This window comes from Haemorhous mexicanus, chromosome 3 (genome assembly GCF_027477595.1).
Source record: "Haemorhous mexicanus isolate bHaeMex1 chromosome 3, bHaeMex1.pri, whole genome shotgun sequence".
Taxonomy (NCBI): domain Eukaryota; kingdom Metazoa; phylum Chordata; class Aves; order Passeriformes; family Fringillidae; genus Haemorhous; species Haemorhous mexicanus.
In genome coordinates, this window is record NC_082343.1 from 72,124,167 (window position 1) to 72,144,419 (window position 20,253).

The window sequence follows — 20,253 nt, forward strand, 5'->3', positions numbered from 1 at the left end:
GTATATTTTATTTCTGAAATGCTTCATTTTGCATTTTTACTTATTCTAAGGATTATTCCTGGGAAGACCATGGCTATTCCTTGGTTAATCGTCTTTATCCAGATGTGGGACAACTACTTGATGAGAAGTTCCATATTGCTTATAATCTGACTTACAACACAATGGCCATGCACAAAGATGTGGATACCTCAATGCTAAGACGAGCTATTTGGAACTATATTCATTGTATGTTTGGAATAAGGTCAGTTTTACTGGTTTTGTTCTCAACACATGGGCTTTTCTTTCTTGGGTTGAACCAGAACTATTTATTAAGCAAACATGCATGTATTTCTAAACATATTTTGTTTGTGGGGGAGGGCCACTAGTGTTACACTTACCCAATAATTTGTTTTGCCATAGGAACTTAGAAACAATGCAAGTGAAATAACTGCTGCTTGAAAATGAAAGTGTTTTTCTTTCAATTCCAAACAGATACGATGATTATGACTATGGTGAAATTAATCAGTTGTTGGACCGCAGCTTTAAAGTTTATATCAAGACTGTGGTTTGCACTCCTGAAAAGACCACAAAAAGAATGTATGATAGCTTCTGGAGACAGTTTGAACACTCTGAGAAGGTACAGTTGGTGTGTGTGCTGAGGGACAGCCACGGGCCCCTGTCTCCCTGACAGCCACACAGCTTTAGCTTTAGCTGGTGCTCCTGGGGTTCTGCTCACAGTCAAGTCATTGGGAAGTGTCATGTTTCCAGGCTGAAATAATCTCCCCTGTCCTGCCTGTCTGCTGGCTAACAGCTGACATGGACTGGGCAAGCTCTGAGCAGTACAGGGCGTTAGACATGAGAATGGTACAGCTTCACCTCAACTGCAGTCAGTACTGCCCGTATCCCAGAGAGGCAGGAAAGTGGTGCACAATCCATCCATCCCTTGGCAGCAGACCTGAAACAGCTCTTTGGCTGGCCCAGGGTCTTTCCAGTCCCCTGGTCCTTCTGGCCTGGATAGCCCCAAAACAGCTTTTTTATCAAAGCTTAAAAGCTCTGCTGCAGGGTTACAGCCTGAATTACACCTCCCAGTCATATTTCCTGCTGTTAATTCCCAGATATTGAGTCCATTAAGTTTATGTCCTTCAGTTTTTCTTTGGAAAGGTGTTTCTTGGCCTCACTTAAAGTCAATGCTGAAACATAAAGATGCAGAAATCATTAATGCTCATATCATTAAAGGCTCTAGTTCTTGATAAAGCCCTTAAAGAAGGGTCCTGTAACTACAATGATTTAAGATTGTTCAAGTAAAACCCTGCCTATGTTTTGGTTAAACTGACTGTGATAGATGAGCTTTCCAAGCACACAAATCCTTCTTTAAAGCCCAATCTTTGCATCTCCATAGCCATCAAAAGCCAAGGCTCATTCACATGTGTGTCACAGAACGCAATAACCATACATTCTCACAGAGATCATGCAAATGAAACCACACACAACCCTTACATGCCAGAGCAAACTCACAGCAGCCTGCTGTCAGTGAAAAAATACTTTCACACCCTTCCCCCCACAAGTTTCTGATTTCATTCTCAAAGAAATGCAGTAAAGGCATGGAGGAGATGATGTGGGGAACTAAAATTCTTAGCTCCAGTAGCTTAAGAACACCTGTGTCTCAGTAGAGATAGAGAGTTTATGGCACTTGAGAGTTTTTCTGGTGCTTCACCTTGTGTCAGGTGGAAGCTGTCTGTGTGTTTCTCTCTCAGTCCCCAGGGACAAATGTCCTTATCACCTCTGCCTTTGCTAGCACCCCTCTCTGCTCCACAGGTACTCCCTGCCCTTCTGCCTTTAGTCATTAGCCTCACTGAAATTGAACAAGCTGTGCATATTGTGCTGCCAGAGAAGGGCTTGTGTGCTTGAAAGCTTGTCTGTTTTTTCCAGCTAAACCAGCTGGTCTGCTAAAGGATAATTTCCTCTTCCTATGGCCCTGGCCCTATGTAAGTGTGCCCGTGGGCCAGTGCCACGCTGTGCCACAGTGCCACAGGCTGTGACATTGGTTCCTCTGCCCCCTCAGTGAGCTCCACAGCAAGGTCTGGCTGGTGACACAGGCAGTGCTCCCCTGCTGCTCCTGCCCCAGCACAGTGCCCACAGCCCCCGGGCTTCCTGTGGCTGCAGCGCGTGGCGGTGAGCTCGGTGCTAAAGCGGAACTTCTTCTCTCTCCGCAGGTCCATGTCAATTTGCTTCTGGTAGAAGCTCGGATGCAAGCCGAACTACTTTATGCTCTGAGAGCTATTACTCGCTACATGACCTGATGTCTCTGGCTGCCTGTCGACGTTGGAATGTTCTGCAGCTGCAGTATGGCAGAGGAAGATACGAAGCCTCAGGACCAACAGTAGCTATAAGTTAAGATGCCCATTGTGCCATAACTCCTTTAGTTTCAGCTATTTCCATGTTTGGAATATCATTGCTGCCGCTGGGCAGCGAACGCTTGGCAGTTGACAGACAGGGTTGTGCAGAAGTGCTGCCTGCTCATGGTATTTTGGCTTTAGACAGCCCGGGACATTCTCTGAACTTGTGGCAATATAGCAAACCATAGATACATAGATCTTGTGTTAAGGCAAATACTGCGGGAGTCGGAGTGCAAAAAGAACTGGGACTTGATGACATTTGCTTTCCCTACAAGAATAATTCTAGAAAATCTTGATGCTGCTATTTGTGCAGGTGGAGTGAACAGACCCAGGCTGTTCCAGTTGAGCTAGAAGTGAAAGTGAGCACTGCTATTGTCTGAGCCTTTATTGTGTGTGGTTTCAAAAAAGCCTTGTTATTTAGATTCCCTGTTCAATCAGAACTAAACCTCTTCTGTCCACACTGATCATTTGAAAGATAGCAGTCAATTTTCTCAACTAGTTTAGCCTTAAAAACAGGGTGTTTGTTCAGCATTATTTCATGAGCTCCAAAGTGCAATGGTCTTCCTATGGAAAGAAGGGGACTGAAGTCCTCAGAGCTTAGAGATCTACCTACACAAAGTGTCGAGTAGCCTTCTTGTCCTCCTTTTCATGGGTGAACCAAAAAGGAGCTAGGAAAAGGTGTGGGAATGTTGTTCTAGACTGCCAAACAGTCCTACTGTATTACATGCCCAACGCTGGTCTTAATGATTTTTGCAGTTGCTTAAATAACTAGGCTAAAAAACATCTATTTTTAGTAAATCAAAACGTGATTAAAATGCTGACATTTAATATACAGTGGTTTTGGAGAACACATGAATACTTTTGTATGAGTGTGAATTGCTTTTTAAATTTGTCAGTATTACTGGTATTTTTGAAATAAAGGTAACAACTTTTTCTCTTGGTGTTTCTGTGTGGTTTAACTTTAAGCTTCTGTTCTTACTTGTTGTAAGACCATCTAAAATGTTTGAAACAGTAACTGAGCAAACAGTTAAAATCGTGGGCCAAGAATTTTTTAACTGAGTCTGAAATGGTGGGAGGAAAAGTTTAAAAACAGAGCTAGAGCTTCACTAACTGTAGTGGGAACACCTCTTCTGTACTGCTGATATTTTCACCCATTTGGACAAAGCTCTCAGGCACAAGGTGTGATTCTTGGGGTGTCTGGTGCAGGGCCAGGACTGGAACTCGATTATGCTGATGGGTCCTTTCCAACTCAGCTGCTTCTATGATTTTCTGTGATTCTGTGAAATGGAATTTCCCAAGCCCATAAGCAGTTTAATTTCTGTCCTCTGGCCTGGGTCTCAGCTCAGATTGGTTTCTTTTTCTACAGAACCTTCTGAGAACAGTTTTAAGTTTACAATCCAAGAAGCTAAAATATCTAAAAAGATCTAGGGGAGAAAGATTAATAAACTGTCAAAAATTGTGACTAACAGGAAGCATCTGGTGCTTCCTCTTAACTGAAAATACAGGATTTTTAATGTTCCAAAAACAGAGCAAAACTTTCCTGTCTTAAGGGCATTGTAGAGCTGAGCTGTGCCTTTCCAGTCTGTGAACAGTTCCTGCAGCACTTCAGTCTCCAGGTGCTTTCTGAGGTCAAAGGTAGACATGAATTTCTCCAAGAAACCTCAAGTGGCCATTTCCATCCTATGCTCTCCAGCCACATCCAAGTGCCCTCTCACTTTTCAAGCAGTAAACACTGCAGTGGATCTGTGTGTGAGTGGCTTCATCTGGTCACAGCTGCCATCAGAGCAGAAGCCACAACCTGCAGGCAATCCCAACTCCCTGCCCAGTACTCCTGGGCAGCTCTGGCAGAGCCCCAGCCCGTGGCTATGAAGTACAGCAGCCTCTCATGTACCTCAGCTGTGGTGTTGGCACCTCTTCCCAAGGGAGAAGAGGAATGGGCTCCTGGACACCACAGAGCTGCTGCACTGAGGTCTGTGGCAGAGATACCCAACTAGTAAACAATGCCATAAGAACACACCTGAAATCCAGCATTCTGGGGCTGCTTCTTACTACTCACAGGTTTTTCTTCAGAGAAAGACAGAGGCTGGTATAGCTCGACTGGAGGGGTGCTCAAGAGTCCTGTGCCACCCTCTCTTCCCAATCCAGTTCCTCTGAACATGCCTCTTCCTGTTCAAAGGCCAGAGCTCACACATGGTGGCTGCCCCAGGATCCCCAGCTCTGCCCAGCTGCCGACACAGTGCTTCAAGCTATTGGTTACAGTTTTATTAGTAGTAACTGACATAATTAGTGTTGTACTTGAACAAATCTAAATTGCCCAAGCACCACCTTGCCTTGAGCCAGCCATCAGTATCAGCTGCCTTCTGACAGAGATTCAGCCCTTGTCAATTCTGATTAGTCCTCCTAACAGGGCTTAGCCACAGGGGCCTTTTCCAGGGCCCCCACCCTGCCCTGTACAGCCGGATGTTTGCCTGCCTTGCTGTGACACAAATGCCAGGAACAAATGCCTCCAGATTCTTCCCCACAGGGACTACTTTCCCATCATCCTTTCTTTAAAACTCTCTCAGACCAAATCCATTCTTTTCTCCCAGAAACAAATGGGACATTGAAACCATTTATTTTCTCTTCAATTTCAGCTAAAATTAAAATGGCAAAAGAAGGGATGATAATTGAGATATTTTTGAGCTGAGCAGATCTGTTGTTGGAGCCAAACCACACTGAATGCCGAGCGCTTCTCTCCTGTGGATCAGCCTCCGTGACAGAGGCCACCAGCACACAAGCTCCCAAAGCAGGGCTGAGCCTTGCTGGGCACAAGTAACACCTGAACTGCTGAGACACAAAGAATGGAGCAAATTTTATCACTTTCACTGAAGTTTCCTCCTCACCACTCCCAAAACCTGGACCATGAAATCTCCCTTTCCCTGCCCTGTAAAAGCAGGGATCTAAACTAGGAAAGAAGTCTCGCTACTCTTCTACCATGGTGCTACTTCCCAGCCTCTCTCTCCTCACCTGGAAGCAGAGGTCAGGGACTACCAAAGGTAGAGAGAAAGTGCCACTGAGGGAGCTATGAATTGCTGCCTCCCAACAAATTCCTCCAGCCTCTCCCAGGATTGCCAGGCTGGAGCTGCTCCTGGTGATGCTGCTGACCCACGGGAGCAGGAGCCCTGCAGCCCCCGCACAGCTGTTTCATCTCTGTAATCTGAGGTCAGGAAAGAGAGAAATGGGTCAGGGCTGTAAAGCTCCCTGTGGCCAACTGGGCTGTGAACGCTCGAGGCCGGCGATGCGCCTGCTGCGCTAATCCATGGGCTACAAGCCCGGACTTTTACACGGTGGAAGGATGAAACGGAGCAATAAACAAGCCAGCAGCAGTCAGGGGGAACAGGGAGAAAGAGGCCTGTTACGGCCCCACAGACAGAGACACAGGTTCAGGGGAGACAGCTGGCCAAGAAATCTGAGAAGTCGAGACACACAGGCGGCTCCCGGGAGTGTGGGACCAACTGAAAGAAGGTAAAATCTTCTCTGACATCAGGGATATGGGTGTTTTGCCTAAAGATGGGAAGCTCCAATTCACAGAAGATCAGCACAGCTGGGCCTACATCCCACCAGCATCAAGGCAGCAGCTGGATTAGCAGGGATACCCTAGACCCTAGCCCCAGTGTCAGAAGGAAAAGAGGGTGACTTTCCCTGACCACAAGAGTGAAGCTCATGAAGGAACACAGGACAATGCCCCAACAGCACAGCGTTACTCTGTCACAGAAGTTCCTTAAAAAAAGGTAAAAGCGTGTCAAAGTCTGTAGGTGAGATGTGGCTCCTGTCACATAACATTGGTTTGCACAGCATTTTTGGTACCACAGAGGTCCAAGTACTCACTCATAACTTACCTTTTAAAATTAGAAGTTCAGCAAATATTTTTCCAGTGAAGAAACAATGCAATTACTAGACAAGTCACACTGAACAGCTTCTTCATCAGCTCAGGTATATTGTAAAAAGTAATTACATATGCAAAGATTTCATACAAGCTCTTCAGAAGATAGCATCCAGTACATAAATGCCAGGCTCTTCTGACTTTTTTTAGAATAGACATGCTCCCCAACAAGCTTACCACTGGCAATGAACAGGTATATTAGAAATAGACAGTTTACCTGATAAAAACACCCCGAGTGATTAAAATGGAGTGATAGACTCAGCTGGAAGAGTGATGGCTTTGAATTCTGTCAAGAAGTTTTTCTGCCACGGGTTTGAACTCTCTTTCCCAATATACTCTTTGGCAGTCCTTTATACCTTTGTCAAGGCTGCACTCCAACTCTACCTCTTCATCTGTAATCAAGGAAATACTGTCATCAGTTCCAAATAAAAATACACTCAACTATGTATTTTGTGACACATGCAGCTTACCAGCTGTGTATGCTGATGGCTTAAAAACAACCTCACTTGAGGTAAGTTCAGCATCACCGTCTGAGGGTCTTAGATTTAATTGAAAATAAAGGATGGTAAGGTCAGTAGAACAGTGAAAATGGTACTGCAAGTTCTTTTATTCTCACGCCTCACAGGTGTCTCTGAGACAAAAACTGTCTCTGAGATTGATCATTTACTGTGACTGTCAGTCCAGAAAGTACCCAGGGTTTAATATTGCCCACAGCAATTTTGCTGAGGTAAGCAATCCATTCATCTAACTACAACTATGTTTTTCCTGTCCCAAATTGCTCTGCTAATCTGGAGACTCAAACTCTATCTACTCTCACACTGAAGGAACTTGAACCACACTGGTTACTCTATTTACTGATGCCCTCCCTTCCTCACAAATTTCAAAAATAAAACAACAGGACAGTCTTTATTAAAGACAATGTTAGGAATGAAAGGAAGTCATCAGTCATTTTCTTCCCTCCATTTTGCTTGGCATTGGATGTGGCAAAGAGATAAACTCTTAGAGAAAATACAAATCAGTCTGCAACCAGAAGCATTCTCCTGAATCAGGAATCCACAAACACAACTGATAATGCTGAATGTTTTCACACAGTTTAACAGAAGGATATTTGACAGGATTTAGGCCATAAACAAACCTAAAATGAAGGTAGAATCCTGCTCCAAATGGGCAATACTTAACCCTTGGCCTAAACTACGAAAAGGCACCAGATTCACAAGGTGTTAAATAAAAAACTCTGTAAGGGAGCTAATTGCACAGTCACAGCAGGTAAAGGCAACTTGGGGCTGAAGAGAAACTTCAGTTACCCACATTTTGAATCAAACTTTATGGAGAAAAGAGTACTTACTCCCACCCAAAAGCATGCCAAGGTGCCTGTGCAGATCAGATGGCCTGAGCTGAGACAGGTATAAAGGACGAAATGACATTCCTGTGTATCATTTCCAGCTCACACAAAGTTACCAGCAACTGCAAACAAGTGGCTCCTGTGCCACTACATTGCAACTACCAAAGTTAAACGGAGGCTGATGGTGAGAAAGATTCCAAAAGGGGTTCTACATAAGGAGATGACATTTAGAGTCTTTCAGTAACAAAATAAAGAGAAAAAGAACACCCATTCTTTCAAGAAGGATGTCATATCTCTGCAGGAAGAAAGCTTGTAATCAGAGATAAAATCCAGCCTCTGACATCAAATTTATATTTTATGATGTCATAGGATAATTTAGGTTGTAAAAAACCTCTGGAGCAGAGTCGCCATGTATCAGTTTGCTCTAGCCTGTCCTGCTGAGTACTGAACACCTTCTAGGGCAGCAGCCTGTTCCAGTGCTTAACTCCCATCATGATGGAAATCTCTTTTCCTAATGCTTAATTGGAATTTTGTCTTACTGCAACCTGTGCCCATTAGCTCTTGTCCTGTCAATGGCACAGTAACCCAACATACCTAAAATCAATCTCAGCAGCAGAGAAGCCAGAGACCCTGAAGTGGAAAATAAGGGATTATGGGATTTGTTTTCAAACAGAATTGCTTTGCCTACTCCTGCTTTTTTCTACCCAAATTAACTCTGTTCAAACACAGAGTGAGAGGCATTTCTCCCTTTTATTAGACAGCTGTGCCCCCCAGAAGTCGACTGAATATTTATGGAATCACTGAGGTTGAGAATTCCAGCCTACAAGAACAAGGGTCAGAAGCAGTTCAAAGCTGAAGTGTTGAACTGAAACAGCAAACTTCCAAAGCAGAACGTGAGTAATGCTGTGGATCAGCGAGGATCAGTGTTCCGCATGCAAGCTGTGCATCCTCAGATAATTTAATTTTCCCACGACTCTCCTCAAAAACCAGCAATATTGGGTCTTGGCCAAAGAGCATATGTGCTGGCTGCAAGCCCAGGAATAAGACAAACACAGTGGGCCTGCATACTGTGGGGGAAACTGGAAACTGGAGTGCAGACTCCTGCTGTCTGCAAGGGCTGCCCATCCTTGAAACACCGGCAAGACAGGGGCTGGCAGCCCTGGAAGCTCAGTCATGTCATCTAAGAGTTCACATGGACTGAGATTCCAAAATAACCTCCTGGAATTGATAGCAGAGGTGAAAGCACAAGAAAAAGTCTGGAGAGAGAGGGAGAAACTTTCTTTTCGGTGAATGACCAAACAGAAGAATGTTCCCAAGACAGAAACTCATCTCCACCACTGCCCATGATGGCCTGGGCCAAGGCAAAGCTGCTGCCAGGGGCCTGGGAACAGCAGCCTCCAGAAGCTCTGAGCCAGCAGAGTGACATCAAAGTCAAGAGCAGCTGAAAGAAGGTGAAGGACAAGTGCCATTGGAAAGCAGGGCTACTGCATCCCAGGCTGCTGGGATCAGGCAAGGAAAAAGAAAAACAAAGAGTGCCCTTTGTCCAGCCTTTCTCTTGGGCACAACCTCTTTCCAGGCCACTTCCATTCCCTTTTGCTTCCTTGTATCTTTTGTCATCCTGTGCCAGGTGGGGGAGGGAAAAATAAAGGGGAGGAGGCCAAGCTCAGCAGGTGAAGTGAGGTGTCTGCTGTGCCATGCTCCACTTTTTCCGCTTCCTGAGGGTGTGCTGACGCTCAAGTACAGTTCACTGGCTGTCAGCAGTTGCCTCCTGCTTCCTGAATGATAGAATCAGAGCAATGACGGTTCAAGGCTGTTACTGGACACAATGGGAGGAGGAAGATGTAGGACAATATCAACCAGCTGCTATTACTAAGATTTGCTGGCTCTCTGTACACAGAGGAACCAGATCCAATGAATACGATGTGCTTTTTTGACAGCTCCTCTTCTTACTAGAGTGTGAAGAATGACTGGCTTTCTGATTTAATTCTAACCTGTTCCCAATTAATTACCATTATAGCTGCATTGCAATCACAACTGTAACTGCAATTGCAAATGTACACAAACTTCCAGTTGATGAAAGTTATACAAATCAACAAGAGTTACAATTGCTATCCAGCCTGGACTCTGCAGTCAAATCAATTGCTTCAATTAGCAGTGTTAAATGCAGAGGAAAACATAAGCATGTACTTTCTAAAACAAAGATGTATACCTCTCGTTATGTGCCAGAAAATTCAAGCATGATTGTGGCTGTAAAGTTTGCAGATCTCTTGCAGAATGTTAAAAAGTGCAGCAATAACCTTGAAACACTGCTATTTTCTGATAAATAGATGGAATTACTGCACACTTTAAGATAAAGTCCATCATAGCAAGGAATGTAATGCAAGGAACTATTACAGCAGCGAATATCAGTAATTCTGCCGTAACTGGAACAAAATCCTCACAAACCCACCCACTTTTCTGATTGTCTACAACAAAAGAGACTGTGAGATCTCATGTTCTGTCTGGGTCTGACAGTAAGTATACATCTTTAATCAATTTCCAATTAAAACCATATCAAACATAGTTAGTTTCCTTCAATTTGATTTATATTTTAAAGATTTTTTGAAAGATAATTGCAAGTGACCTACCCAAAATAAAATCATAAGCAAAGCAGTGCTCAAAAACCAAACGAGGAAAATTACATATACTGACTACAGGACTATTACACAGCCACTGAACTATGTAAAATTTGAAGGAAAACTAAATGCCCAGATGAAAAGATCCCACTGGGTAAGCAAATCAAGGTCCTTACATTAATCCTTCAGCCTTGTGAAGCAATGAGCACACACTTCTTGGCTTTAGGGAGCAGATGAGAAATTGTCAGGCTGTTGTCCTTGCCCACAAGGAGACCATGGAGAGACAAGAAGGATGGCCAGGCAGCAAAGTCAGCCCACTGCACCCAGAAATGCCACGATCCCCAGGGGGCACAGTGTGTGCTGCACAGGGACCACTGTGCTGCTGCACAGCCCACACTGGCCAGCCACTGAAAGCTGCAGGACAGACTTCCCACCCTAATCCTGCTTTGATTTTGCTCCTTCCATGTCTTTTATTGAGGAAAAGAGCCCAGACTCAGAGTCTCACCCAGAAGTGCTGTGAGCAGCATCAGCAGCACGTTGGTGTTCCCTCCGAAGCAGGAGGCCGCGCTCGCCATGTTCTCGCTGTAGTTCCACAGGGTTTTGCAGATCAAACACGAGAGCTGCCAGTCTGCTGGCCCAAAGTCTTGTAAGCAGTCAATCAACCTGTTGGTACCAAACAAAACCAGTGGTTTGTTACATGGAATTTACTCCTGAGCTCTTCAAAATCTGGCAGTCTAGAAATGTAAGCAAACTCCATGGAAGCTTGCAGGAAAATTCTACATTAATAAACTTCAGATGCTACTTTCTTCCCCCTTTTCATTAAGAGTAGTTCCCCAAGGATGTAGACATGCCTTTTGTCTACACATGTGCGTGCCTGCCTGCAGCTGCCCATCCTCTGTAACTTTCTAACCCAGCTGACCAATTTCACTCATATACTTTGCAAATGTAACCGTTTCAAAGACACTAAAATTCCATCAAATTTCATTACAATATGTGACTGTCCCAAATCTGTGACTACCACTAAAGCAGAGATTGCAAACCAAGCCAAACTTTATCAGGTACCAATGATTCATCTGGAAAAGGTGGTGGGAATGCAGAAAAAGCTTCAGGCAGAATATCCATCTCAATACACATCAGATCATCTCACCAAAAAAACAAATCCAAAGGAATCTGCTACTTCCATGATCAAAGAATGACCTTTCACATTCAGTGAAGTCTCACAATTTTGCTGATCCCACATGTTCTTTCATTTCCTCAGCCTGAACTCCCCAGGTACTCCTCTCAGAAATGCCTGTTTTTCTAAGGTGTCCCTGGTGACCTCTCCAACAGTAATCCTTCACTGCTGTTCTCTTCCTCAACCTTAGAAACCCCTCCTTCCCTCACTTCTCCACTTCACAGAGAGATTTATAATCTATTGAATAGTAAAGGATAACTACTGTATTCAGGTATGGCTGGAAATATCAGTCATTGAAGACCACCCAAAAAGATGTTTGCTTTTTTCCTCCTCTCTGAAGGCAGTCATTGTGGGACAACAGGAGGCATCTAATGAAAAGCCAAAAGAACTTGCCCTAATTTTTTTTTAAATGTAACTCTCTGAAAAGACTAATTCCCTGTTTTCTTTGGGCCACTATATATTGGTACAATAACCTCAGTTCCAAAAATCCATAGAGCTGGTTTGGCACTGTCAGGATGATCTCCTTAACAATCACTTCCAAATTCTCTAGATTCATTCCATGCTGTTACAGTTTTTTGTTCCTTCCCTCACAAATTTTCAGACACAGTCTAGAAAATTCTGAATTTATATGGTTCTATTGGCTACAGAAAATTCTATATAATAGAAATTTCTCACATTTATTAGCAAATGTCCCAGCAACTTATTTTTATTCTCCTTTTCCAGCTTTATATTGTAAGTTAACTAGAACATGGGAAGGAAGGACAAGAAGACTATGCATTGTTTACAGTGTATAAAAAAGTAATTATATGATGTATGAACAGGAAAGCATTTCAAAGTGAGGCATATTGTTTCACAACTGTGGGCTGTACCAACTGCTTTACAAGCACAGGAACATGATCTTTCATGTTGCTCCAATTAAGCTGGATCCGCTATTATCTGAACATCAAAGCCACAAGTGTTGCATCCATGGTGCTTTTTCAAGGTCTAATATCCCTTACAATGTTACAGTGCCCTTAACTTGAAGTCCCAGAGAGAGGAGACTCAGGAGCTGTTCCCTGCCGAGCAGGGAACTACATCAGGTAGTTTTCCCTACAGAACCAAGTGGTTACAAAAATTGCAAGGGACCATGTGTTTTATAATTCCCTGAAGTACCTTCACCTTGCCCCAGACACACACTGACCCTGCTGTTCACTGCAGTCCACCTAGGATCCAGTTAAGCCAAGCACAAGCAGCTGCTGCAAAGCCAGGCCTGAGTTGCTCTCTTCTCTGTCTCTGCTGTGTACATCACAGAGGGTCTTTGGGAGACCTTTCTGTGGGGTTTGGCTCTTATGAAAGACTTTTCTCTAAGAACATTAGATACCAAGTATCTGCTATGCTGGCATCTTTATTACAAGCTATTAGCCCCAATAAAAAACACTCCAATTGAAACTTTTTGGCCAAACTACTCAAAATTACTTTTTCTCAAGCACAATCAGGAACTTACTTTCCAATTCCTCCTTCTTCCCTGAGAAATGCTCGCTTGTTCTCATCTACTGTGAGATTGAGCAGAACTCCACAGGCAGGAAAACAGACCTCTCGGTTCTTGGAATCCAGCAAAGCAATCACAAACTTGTATACTGGATTGTAAAAAAGGAAACAATATTGCCAGGAAGATGGATTTACCATACAAATGGCATTACAACACACTTATTAGAAAGCAGTCAAATGCAGGAGACCCTATCCAAAAATTCACCCTTGTAGCGCATTACTGTGACATTTATAGAGAAGGCACATGACAAAGCAACATCACGCTGAACATCAGCTCCTTCAAAACAACAAACCAGAAATTCTAGTAATAAAAATACACCAAAGAAATGTGGAAATCCCATTGCAAGAGGCTAAATTGATCAAACTGAATTGAAGCTTATTTCTTGAAAGTATCACCCCTTCTTCCATCCCAGAGTCAGCAGAAACTGCAAGGATTTGGTATCTGGCACTCAGAGGGGGAAGTTCTTTCCCCTGGGAATGCAGGGTTGTCCCAGACTGCACCGACTCCAGCCTGGGGCTCCAGTGGGAGCAGCATCCCACAGCACCTGCTGGCACTGACTGCAGAGCAGTGCAGCCAGACCCAGCCAGGGAGCTGGGCTGGCCTCTCTGAGAGGAAGCCTCTCAGCAATTCCTGAGCTTGGCACACCAACACCACAGTCTCTCTCAGCTGGAAAATTTAGTCCTTTGACTGAGACTGTTCACCAGGAACCGGCTACTAAGGGTGACTTCTCCCTTTATATATGGTGATGTGCCACCCTTGGAATAAAGACTTGCATACTGGGACATGATCACCTCACTTTCAGCACCAAGAGGCAGGAAAAAAAAAAAAAAAAAATTACAATGAACTGGTGTCTAAGCTGATGACACACCTTCTGTGGATGGCAAGGTGTTGCCATTTTCCCCAAAGCTCTTTAGATACCCAAAGCAAAAGGACTTGAGAAGACTTGTATCCTCCTTCACCCTGAGGCAAATAGGAGGTCTTTGCTGAGGCAGTCAAATCCTAGCCACATGTTATGAAGTGCTAACAAGCTGTCAAATATGGGGAAAAAAAATCTGAGATTATGAACCTAAATGAGACTTTAATTGGATTTTAATTTTGTAACATATCACTACTAACCTGAAGGATCTGAAAAGCTATTTGAGTAAAGGGAAATTTCAAATTTGAAACTTCAGGAAAAACAGAGTTTTTGTAATATTTACCTCTGTGAAAGTACCATGGCATATTTTTCCTACTCCAATATTTCCATTTTAATGAAACTGAAATAAAATGGTATTTATAAAGACTATTATTGGATTCTAATGCTTGCCTAATTTGCAAAACATCAGGGAAGATTGATTCTACCCTTTAACAGAGACAGCTTATTAACAACCTTTTCTTTTTAGAACCATGGACATTTAAAAATAGAACTCCTACAAACACAAAAGTAACTCACTCTTTTTCTGCATGATGAAGTCACGGATCTCATGATACTGGGAAAGATTGCCAAAGACTCTGACAGCCTCCACAACTGCATCCATATTGTCACTCATTAACAGCTTTAAGAGCACTGATGGTTTGCAGAGAAATTAATTATAAATCACAAATACATGGCTCTTTTTTATCAATGAATATCAGAATGCAAACAGCAACAGCAATAAATGTAATAAATGGGAGCAGTTGTCTGTCTGTCTGGTGGCAGCAAAGGGGGTGAGCTGATGGTAGAACAAGAACAAAATTGTTTTGTTTGGCTTCGAAGATAAAACAAAGCACTCCAATATGGGACTAAATGCAAAGGAACAAACGAGGAGTTATGGAGACAGTCTAAGCACAGTTGTAATAGGGGAGCCAGTTTTGCTATGCAATTTTGAGTGGGTTCATATGAAAATCCAGGAAGACATAATTTTAAAAATGTTGTAATATATAAGAGAATTGATGAACAGATGGTCTTATGGTGGGATGTCTCCTAAAGCTCAAATTATTTTCTGACATTAGCTCTGTTTTCTCTCAGTGCTGCTATAAAGCAAACACATTTTCTCTCAACAGCTACTTAATATTGTCCCAATCTGATGCATTCACTTCCTTGCTGCTTTTCTGCTTGGCACTTTCACATACGATCAGTGTGTGCTTCAGCAGTAGGAATGACACCTTCAGCACTTCCTAGGAAGAGCTACAGTCATGGAAGATTTTGGTGCATGGCAGAGGAGTGATGTTACAGAAGTTACATTTATCAGCCTTCTGTGAGTACAAAGCAAAACACTAAAATCAGTCCATCACACAGAGGACTCAAATAAGTCAACCCTTGGCCCTTCATATGACAGAAGAGAGAAAAAAATATAGAAGGGAGGTTGGCTTTGTCATCATTACTTCTGCCTCTGGATGTTGCAATACTAGTACTGAACACACCTTGAACTTGTCTTAAAAAGACATCTGAAGGGATTTTGTCCACCACTCATATCAAACAGCAAGTATTCTCAAAATGCCTGCAGGAGCAGAAAGCCTGCTGGTCTTGCATCAAAAGGTTTCCTCTTTCCTCAGTTCAGGAAGGTGATGGGACTGGCTCCACATGCCAACAGGACAGAAGTAATTTGTTTTCAACCAGCAACAAGAGGCAGCTGGCTTATAGGTGATAAAATGAGTCATGACAGAACAGCAGAGATGTTACCTACAGAGAATATGATGTCTACCAGCCCAGGCACTGGGCTGACAGCCAGGATATTTTTTCCTGTTCCTCATTCTACCTGTTGTGTGAACTTCAGGTTCTGTCTCTCCCCAGTATTTGGTCTATTGAGACAGAGAGATGTGCAAGACACAGCCTCTCTATCTTTTGCACAACATTAACACAATAGTCCCAGAAATCAGTGCAGTTCCGACACATAACTGATTGTTGTCCACCATGTCAGAGGGGAGACAATCATTCAATACAATATTGCCAATGGATTTACAAGCCAGAAACAGACAGAAATCTGATTTTACAGGTATAGAAAGTAATAATAAGAAAAAATCCTCTTGCCATACCGTGATTAGAAGGAAAAAGCAACATGATTATTTTGGCTCAGGTATATAGATTTTGAACAAATCTGGCAAAAAATTGCTGAACAGAAAACAATATAGCAAATTCCTTTGTGGAGGAAAAGAAGGGATTTTGTGAACAACCCAACTATTTTCATATATGTCATACTGTTTTAAAAAAAAAAGGGGGAAATCATTATTGAAAGAATTTAGCCCTATGAACTTTATACTCCTGCAATATAATACCACAAAATGTTATGTGTCCTTCTGTTGTGTCAAAATATTTCTGCTTTCTAAAAGTTGTACAAAAAGTACTCGTTTAAAAGTCCTTACTTTCAGCAATGTGTAGCTGCTTCTCTTGAACTGCAGAATTCTCCACTTGGTAGTAGGACAAATTGTTGATTGTTGTTGCAGCATTGATGACCAACTCTTCACAGGCATCAACTGATTTGTATTCTGAGAGTAAAAAACCCCAAAACATATGCATGTGTAGATAAACACACACATATGTCTAATTTTGCAGTGCATTAGATCCCAGAAGCAAAGTGAGTAATAGTTTATATGGCTGCTACTGCAGTCAAACTTTCTGTTGTTCAGTAACATGGCAGAAGCTACAGGAACACCTGATCAAAAATTTTAATCCAAAACCATTCTTTCCCATTATTAATTTAGAGAAATCACTGTGACTCAGGCAACATAGTTTAAAATTTAGGTAGTTAAGACATTTTACAAATCCTCTTTGCTGTTTTAAGATGGCACTGAGGAGAGTCCATGTGCAGAAATAGGGCTGTGTGATTGACATGGAGAAAAAATGGTTAAAGACCACTTCAATAATATCTGAAAGATTTTTCTCTCAGACTTCCTGACAGAATGTTAACACGTATAAAAGTCTGAAAGACTTATTTGTCCGAGGTCTCTGGCCTCAGAAGCCAAGAGTGAAAGAAATAAATGAGGGGTAAGTTCATAGGGAGACTGAACATTTTGTAGTAAACTGACTGATAGAGTGCTCAAGAGGAGGAGACAGTAGCACAGAGAAGCTCTGAAGGTCAAAAGCACTTACAAAATCATTGAGACAGTTTCAACCTATGAGACAGAACCAAGTTGTGAGTCTGACTTGTCTCATCCCTCATGACTGGTAAGACAGTGTACAGTCAGGTTGATCACCTTAACATAATATTTAATGTTCTCATTACACAGTAAAATATACTGAGCTGTTTAACATGTATCTTGTCCCAGTTAAACTCTGTTATGGGCCAAACAGACCAGCCCTAGTCTGTAATTAGATTTACAAGGGGATCAGTTAGTGGTAAAGGAACTGCAGTCCTAATCCTCCATTTGGAGGGAGACACTCTTCCATCTGAAAGAGATAAAAGGTTGGAAGACTGAAAAAGAAGGAAAAAAGTAAGAGAAAATTCCTTGAAGAGGCTGAAAGTTATGGGTGCAGAGAACAGAAACTTAATCCAAAACAGTCACAAAAAATGCAAGCCTTTAAAAAAAACAAACCACCACCAAACACATCTATATAGCACCTGATAAGAACAAACTTTCCTTATATATTAACTCTCAGTGAGATGTGTTTAAAATAAAATTTGTTTTCTTATCTTTAATGATCCTATCTGCAAACCTGATCACTGAATTAAAGACTTCTACAACATCTTTCCCCAGATACTGAAAAGTCAGCACCAAAGTACAGCCCTCCTACATAAAACAGTGTGTGAATGTCAGCCAATTGACTTTGGGTTTTTTTTGCAATGGAAAAACTTAAACTCTCCTTACAGGCTGAATAAAGATAACAAACACAACATAAATGTTATTACCTAGTACTGTAACAAGTAATCCTACAACAGGATGGGCAGCTGCAAGAGCTGCACCTACTTTAGGGTGAATGGAGAGATTGGCCAGCACTCTGATGAGTTTTATCAGAACATCTTCTGCTTCTGAAGGATACTTTGGTTGGTTTTTTCCTTTTCTATCATGGTGCCATGTCAGTGCATTCAAATCAAGTTCATAGTAGGTTTGGAATAATGATGTCAAGGTGTTAACACTTTCTTTTTCTTTAAAAAACTGCTCCCGGGACTGGTCATTCCTTGCTGTTAAATTACCAAGAATGAAGATGATACGGATAACCAAATCCTGTAACAAAATAAATAAACAAATCATATTACATGGAAAACATCAGAAGGTGGCAGCTGCTTAAAAAGAAAATAATACTTAATTTGCTTCCCAATTCAGATAATAGCACATCCAGAACAACTGAAGGAATGCCAAACACAGCAGCTAGAAATAATTTTTTATGCTACCAATTTTCATAACCTGAATTACAGAAGAAATCAAAAACATCTGACAGAACTAACATACCACTGGGATAATGACTAATGCGATATACTTAGTAGACGTCATCTATTTTTACCAAGCCCACAGTAATCTTAAAACATCTTAAAACCACACTTTATATAACTAGAATAATCATATGGGCCAGAATTTACTAATCTTTCAAGTAAGAAAGTTTCAGCTGTTACAGGAAGAGACCACAACCTTTCCTTTTCTAGGCCTGGTAACCAGTTTTAGAGGTTAAACTCCTTCCCCTTGATTTGTTACTGTTAAATCCAAATTAGGTTTTATTCATTTTGTAGTTCATTCTAATTGCTAACAGCTGAATTATTTGTTCCTGATTTCTACTAGAAATATAATTTAAATTCACTGGTCTGTCATTCTTCAGTTCCTTCTCTTTCTCCTGTTAAAAACAGGCACCCTACAACCTTGCAATTCATCATAACTTTTCAAGAATCCCAGAGACTGGGATCCCCTTTCCGTCCTTTTGTAAACACCAAAAGGTAAATTGCATCAGCTGGTTTGATGACATTTAATATGCTTCAGCTTGTTTATTAGTGACAAAAGAATCCAGGCTAAAGTAGAGATTATTCATTTGGTCATACATAACCCTTTCAGAAAAAGAAGCAGAAAAAAAAAGGCATTTCACACTTCACTATTCACAGCACCTGACAGTAATGCTCTGCTTCTTCCGAACACCAGAGAAATTATTTCCTTGTTGTCTTCTCACTTTACTATAAAAAGTTTTGTTTCTTTTTATGTCCCTTTGTAGTTGCACCTCATATTGTGCTCTGCTGGGTTTTTTTTTTTTCTGATTTTATATGCTCTTCCTACCCTTTTATCATTGCTGAATGAGACCTATTTTCTATTTTTGTAAAGTATCTTGAGATCTCATGATTTAACCAAGTTGCTCTCCTAAAGCACTTTCTAGCCTAGCCTCTGTACATACTGAGACACAAACTTTTAGTGGCAAGACTAGAGGATCCTAACTGAATGGCATTCAATAACGTCCCCATCTTTTCCTTAGCCAACAGTATGTGACAAGAAAAAAAAAAATCTGAAAGTCTAAAGTAACTCAAGTTTAAACTACTTGAAACATTTCCCTCCGTCACTTGCATCAAAATCTACTAACTTAAAAAAAAAAAAAAAGTCTGTAGCTTTAGCTTAATGGTACAGGTAAAGTAACAGCATTTCTTCAAGTACATGAGAACCATCTGCCTTTAGCTCCTAACCTGCTGTACTTGCACTAACCTAGAATTTTACTAAACAATTATTATGCTGTTTTTCTTCAAATATCATAATTATTTTTACACATATTCTAACCCTCCCCAGTATTAGTAACATAAGTTAACCAGGCACAGTCTAACTTGTTAAAATATACAAGATAATACTGAAGAAAAAAAGATGTTTAGGCAGCAATTCCTCCTTTGATACCTGCCTTCACCTGTAAGTTTCAGGTCCTAAGCCTCTGCCACAATAACATCCTCTCAGGAAGATGAGTGCTATGCCTGAACATAAGAAGCAGCAGTCTCTTACATGAGGAAATGGTTTTCACATTCATGTATTTAATAATATCACTCTGTAGGACACACTTCCAGGTTTTTTTTAACTAGGCATCACATTTTTGTTACGATCTAAATGTCATCACGACTATTTTTTTATGAATATTCTTAATGACTAACCACAAAGAGCTTTCACCTTTGCTGGCACAACACCCAACTCACAAAGGCTGTAAAAATTTGAAACAAACAACTGATGAATCAGAAGAGAGAACTGAAAAAAGCAGGCAATCTAGTTTGACTCGTTTATATTGACTTTCTAATTTTGGTCAAAATGGTATCAGCCCAGCAACAGCTCTACCCAATCAGGAAAGAGACAAACAGGTACCACACAGCAATCAACTGATATTTTGAGAAGTGTGATCTCAGCTGTGCTTTCCACCTACAGCCCAGCAAAACAAACTTATAAAATACTTCTT

General features: G+C 41.7%; 2 protein-coding genes across 9 annotated transcripts in view; one reads left to right on the forward strand and one right to left on the reverse strand.

The window, feature by feature from the left end:
- SESN1 (sestrin 1) overlaps positions 1-3,308 on the forward strand; it is a 77,925-nt gene extending 74,617 nt beyond the window's left edge. For all 4 annotated transcript variants that reach the window (XM_059842322.1, XM_059842323.1, XM_059842324.1 and 1 more), the window contains 3 exons: positions 51-241; positions 472-616; positions 2,193-3,308. In XM_059842322.1, the coding sequence (XP_059698305.1) occupies positions 51-241; positions 472-616; positions 2,193-2,279 (423 nt within the window). In that variant the 3' untranslated portion in view covers positions 2,280-3,308. The remainder of the gene's footprint in view (positions 1-50; positions 242-471; positions 617-2,192) is intronic.
- ARMC2 (armadillo repeat containing 2) overlaps positions 1-20,253 on the reverse strand; it is a 69,946-nt gene that overhangs the window by 1,846 nt on the left and 47,847 nt on the right. For 3 of the 5 annotated variants that reach the window (XM_059842318.1, XM_059842316.1, XM_059842321.1), the window contains 6 exons: positions 17,762-18,077; positions 16,278-16,400; positions 14,389-14,502; positions 12,912-13,044; positions 10,760-10,917; positions 6,332-6,689 (listed from right to left, as the gene is read on the reverse strand). In XM_059842318.1, coding sequence (XP_059698301.1) covers positions 6,556-6,689; positions 10,760-10,917; positions 12,912-13,044; positions 14,389-14,502; positions 16,278-16,400; positions 17,762-18,077 — 978 coding nt within the window. In that variant the 3' untranslated portion in view covers positions 6,332-6,555. Of the gene's footprint in view, positions 1-6,331; positions 6,690-10,759; positions 10,918-12,911; positions 13,045-14,388; positions 14,503-16,277; positions 16,401-17,761; positions 18,078-20,253 lie in introns of those variants that run through there. The other 2 variants (XM_059842317.1, XM_059842319.1) reach the window with 2 other exon arrangements.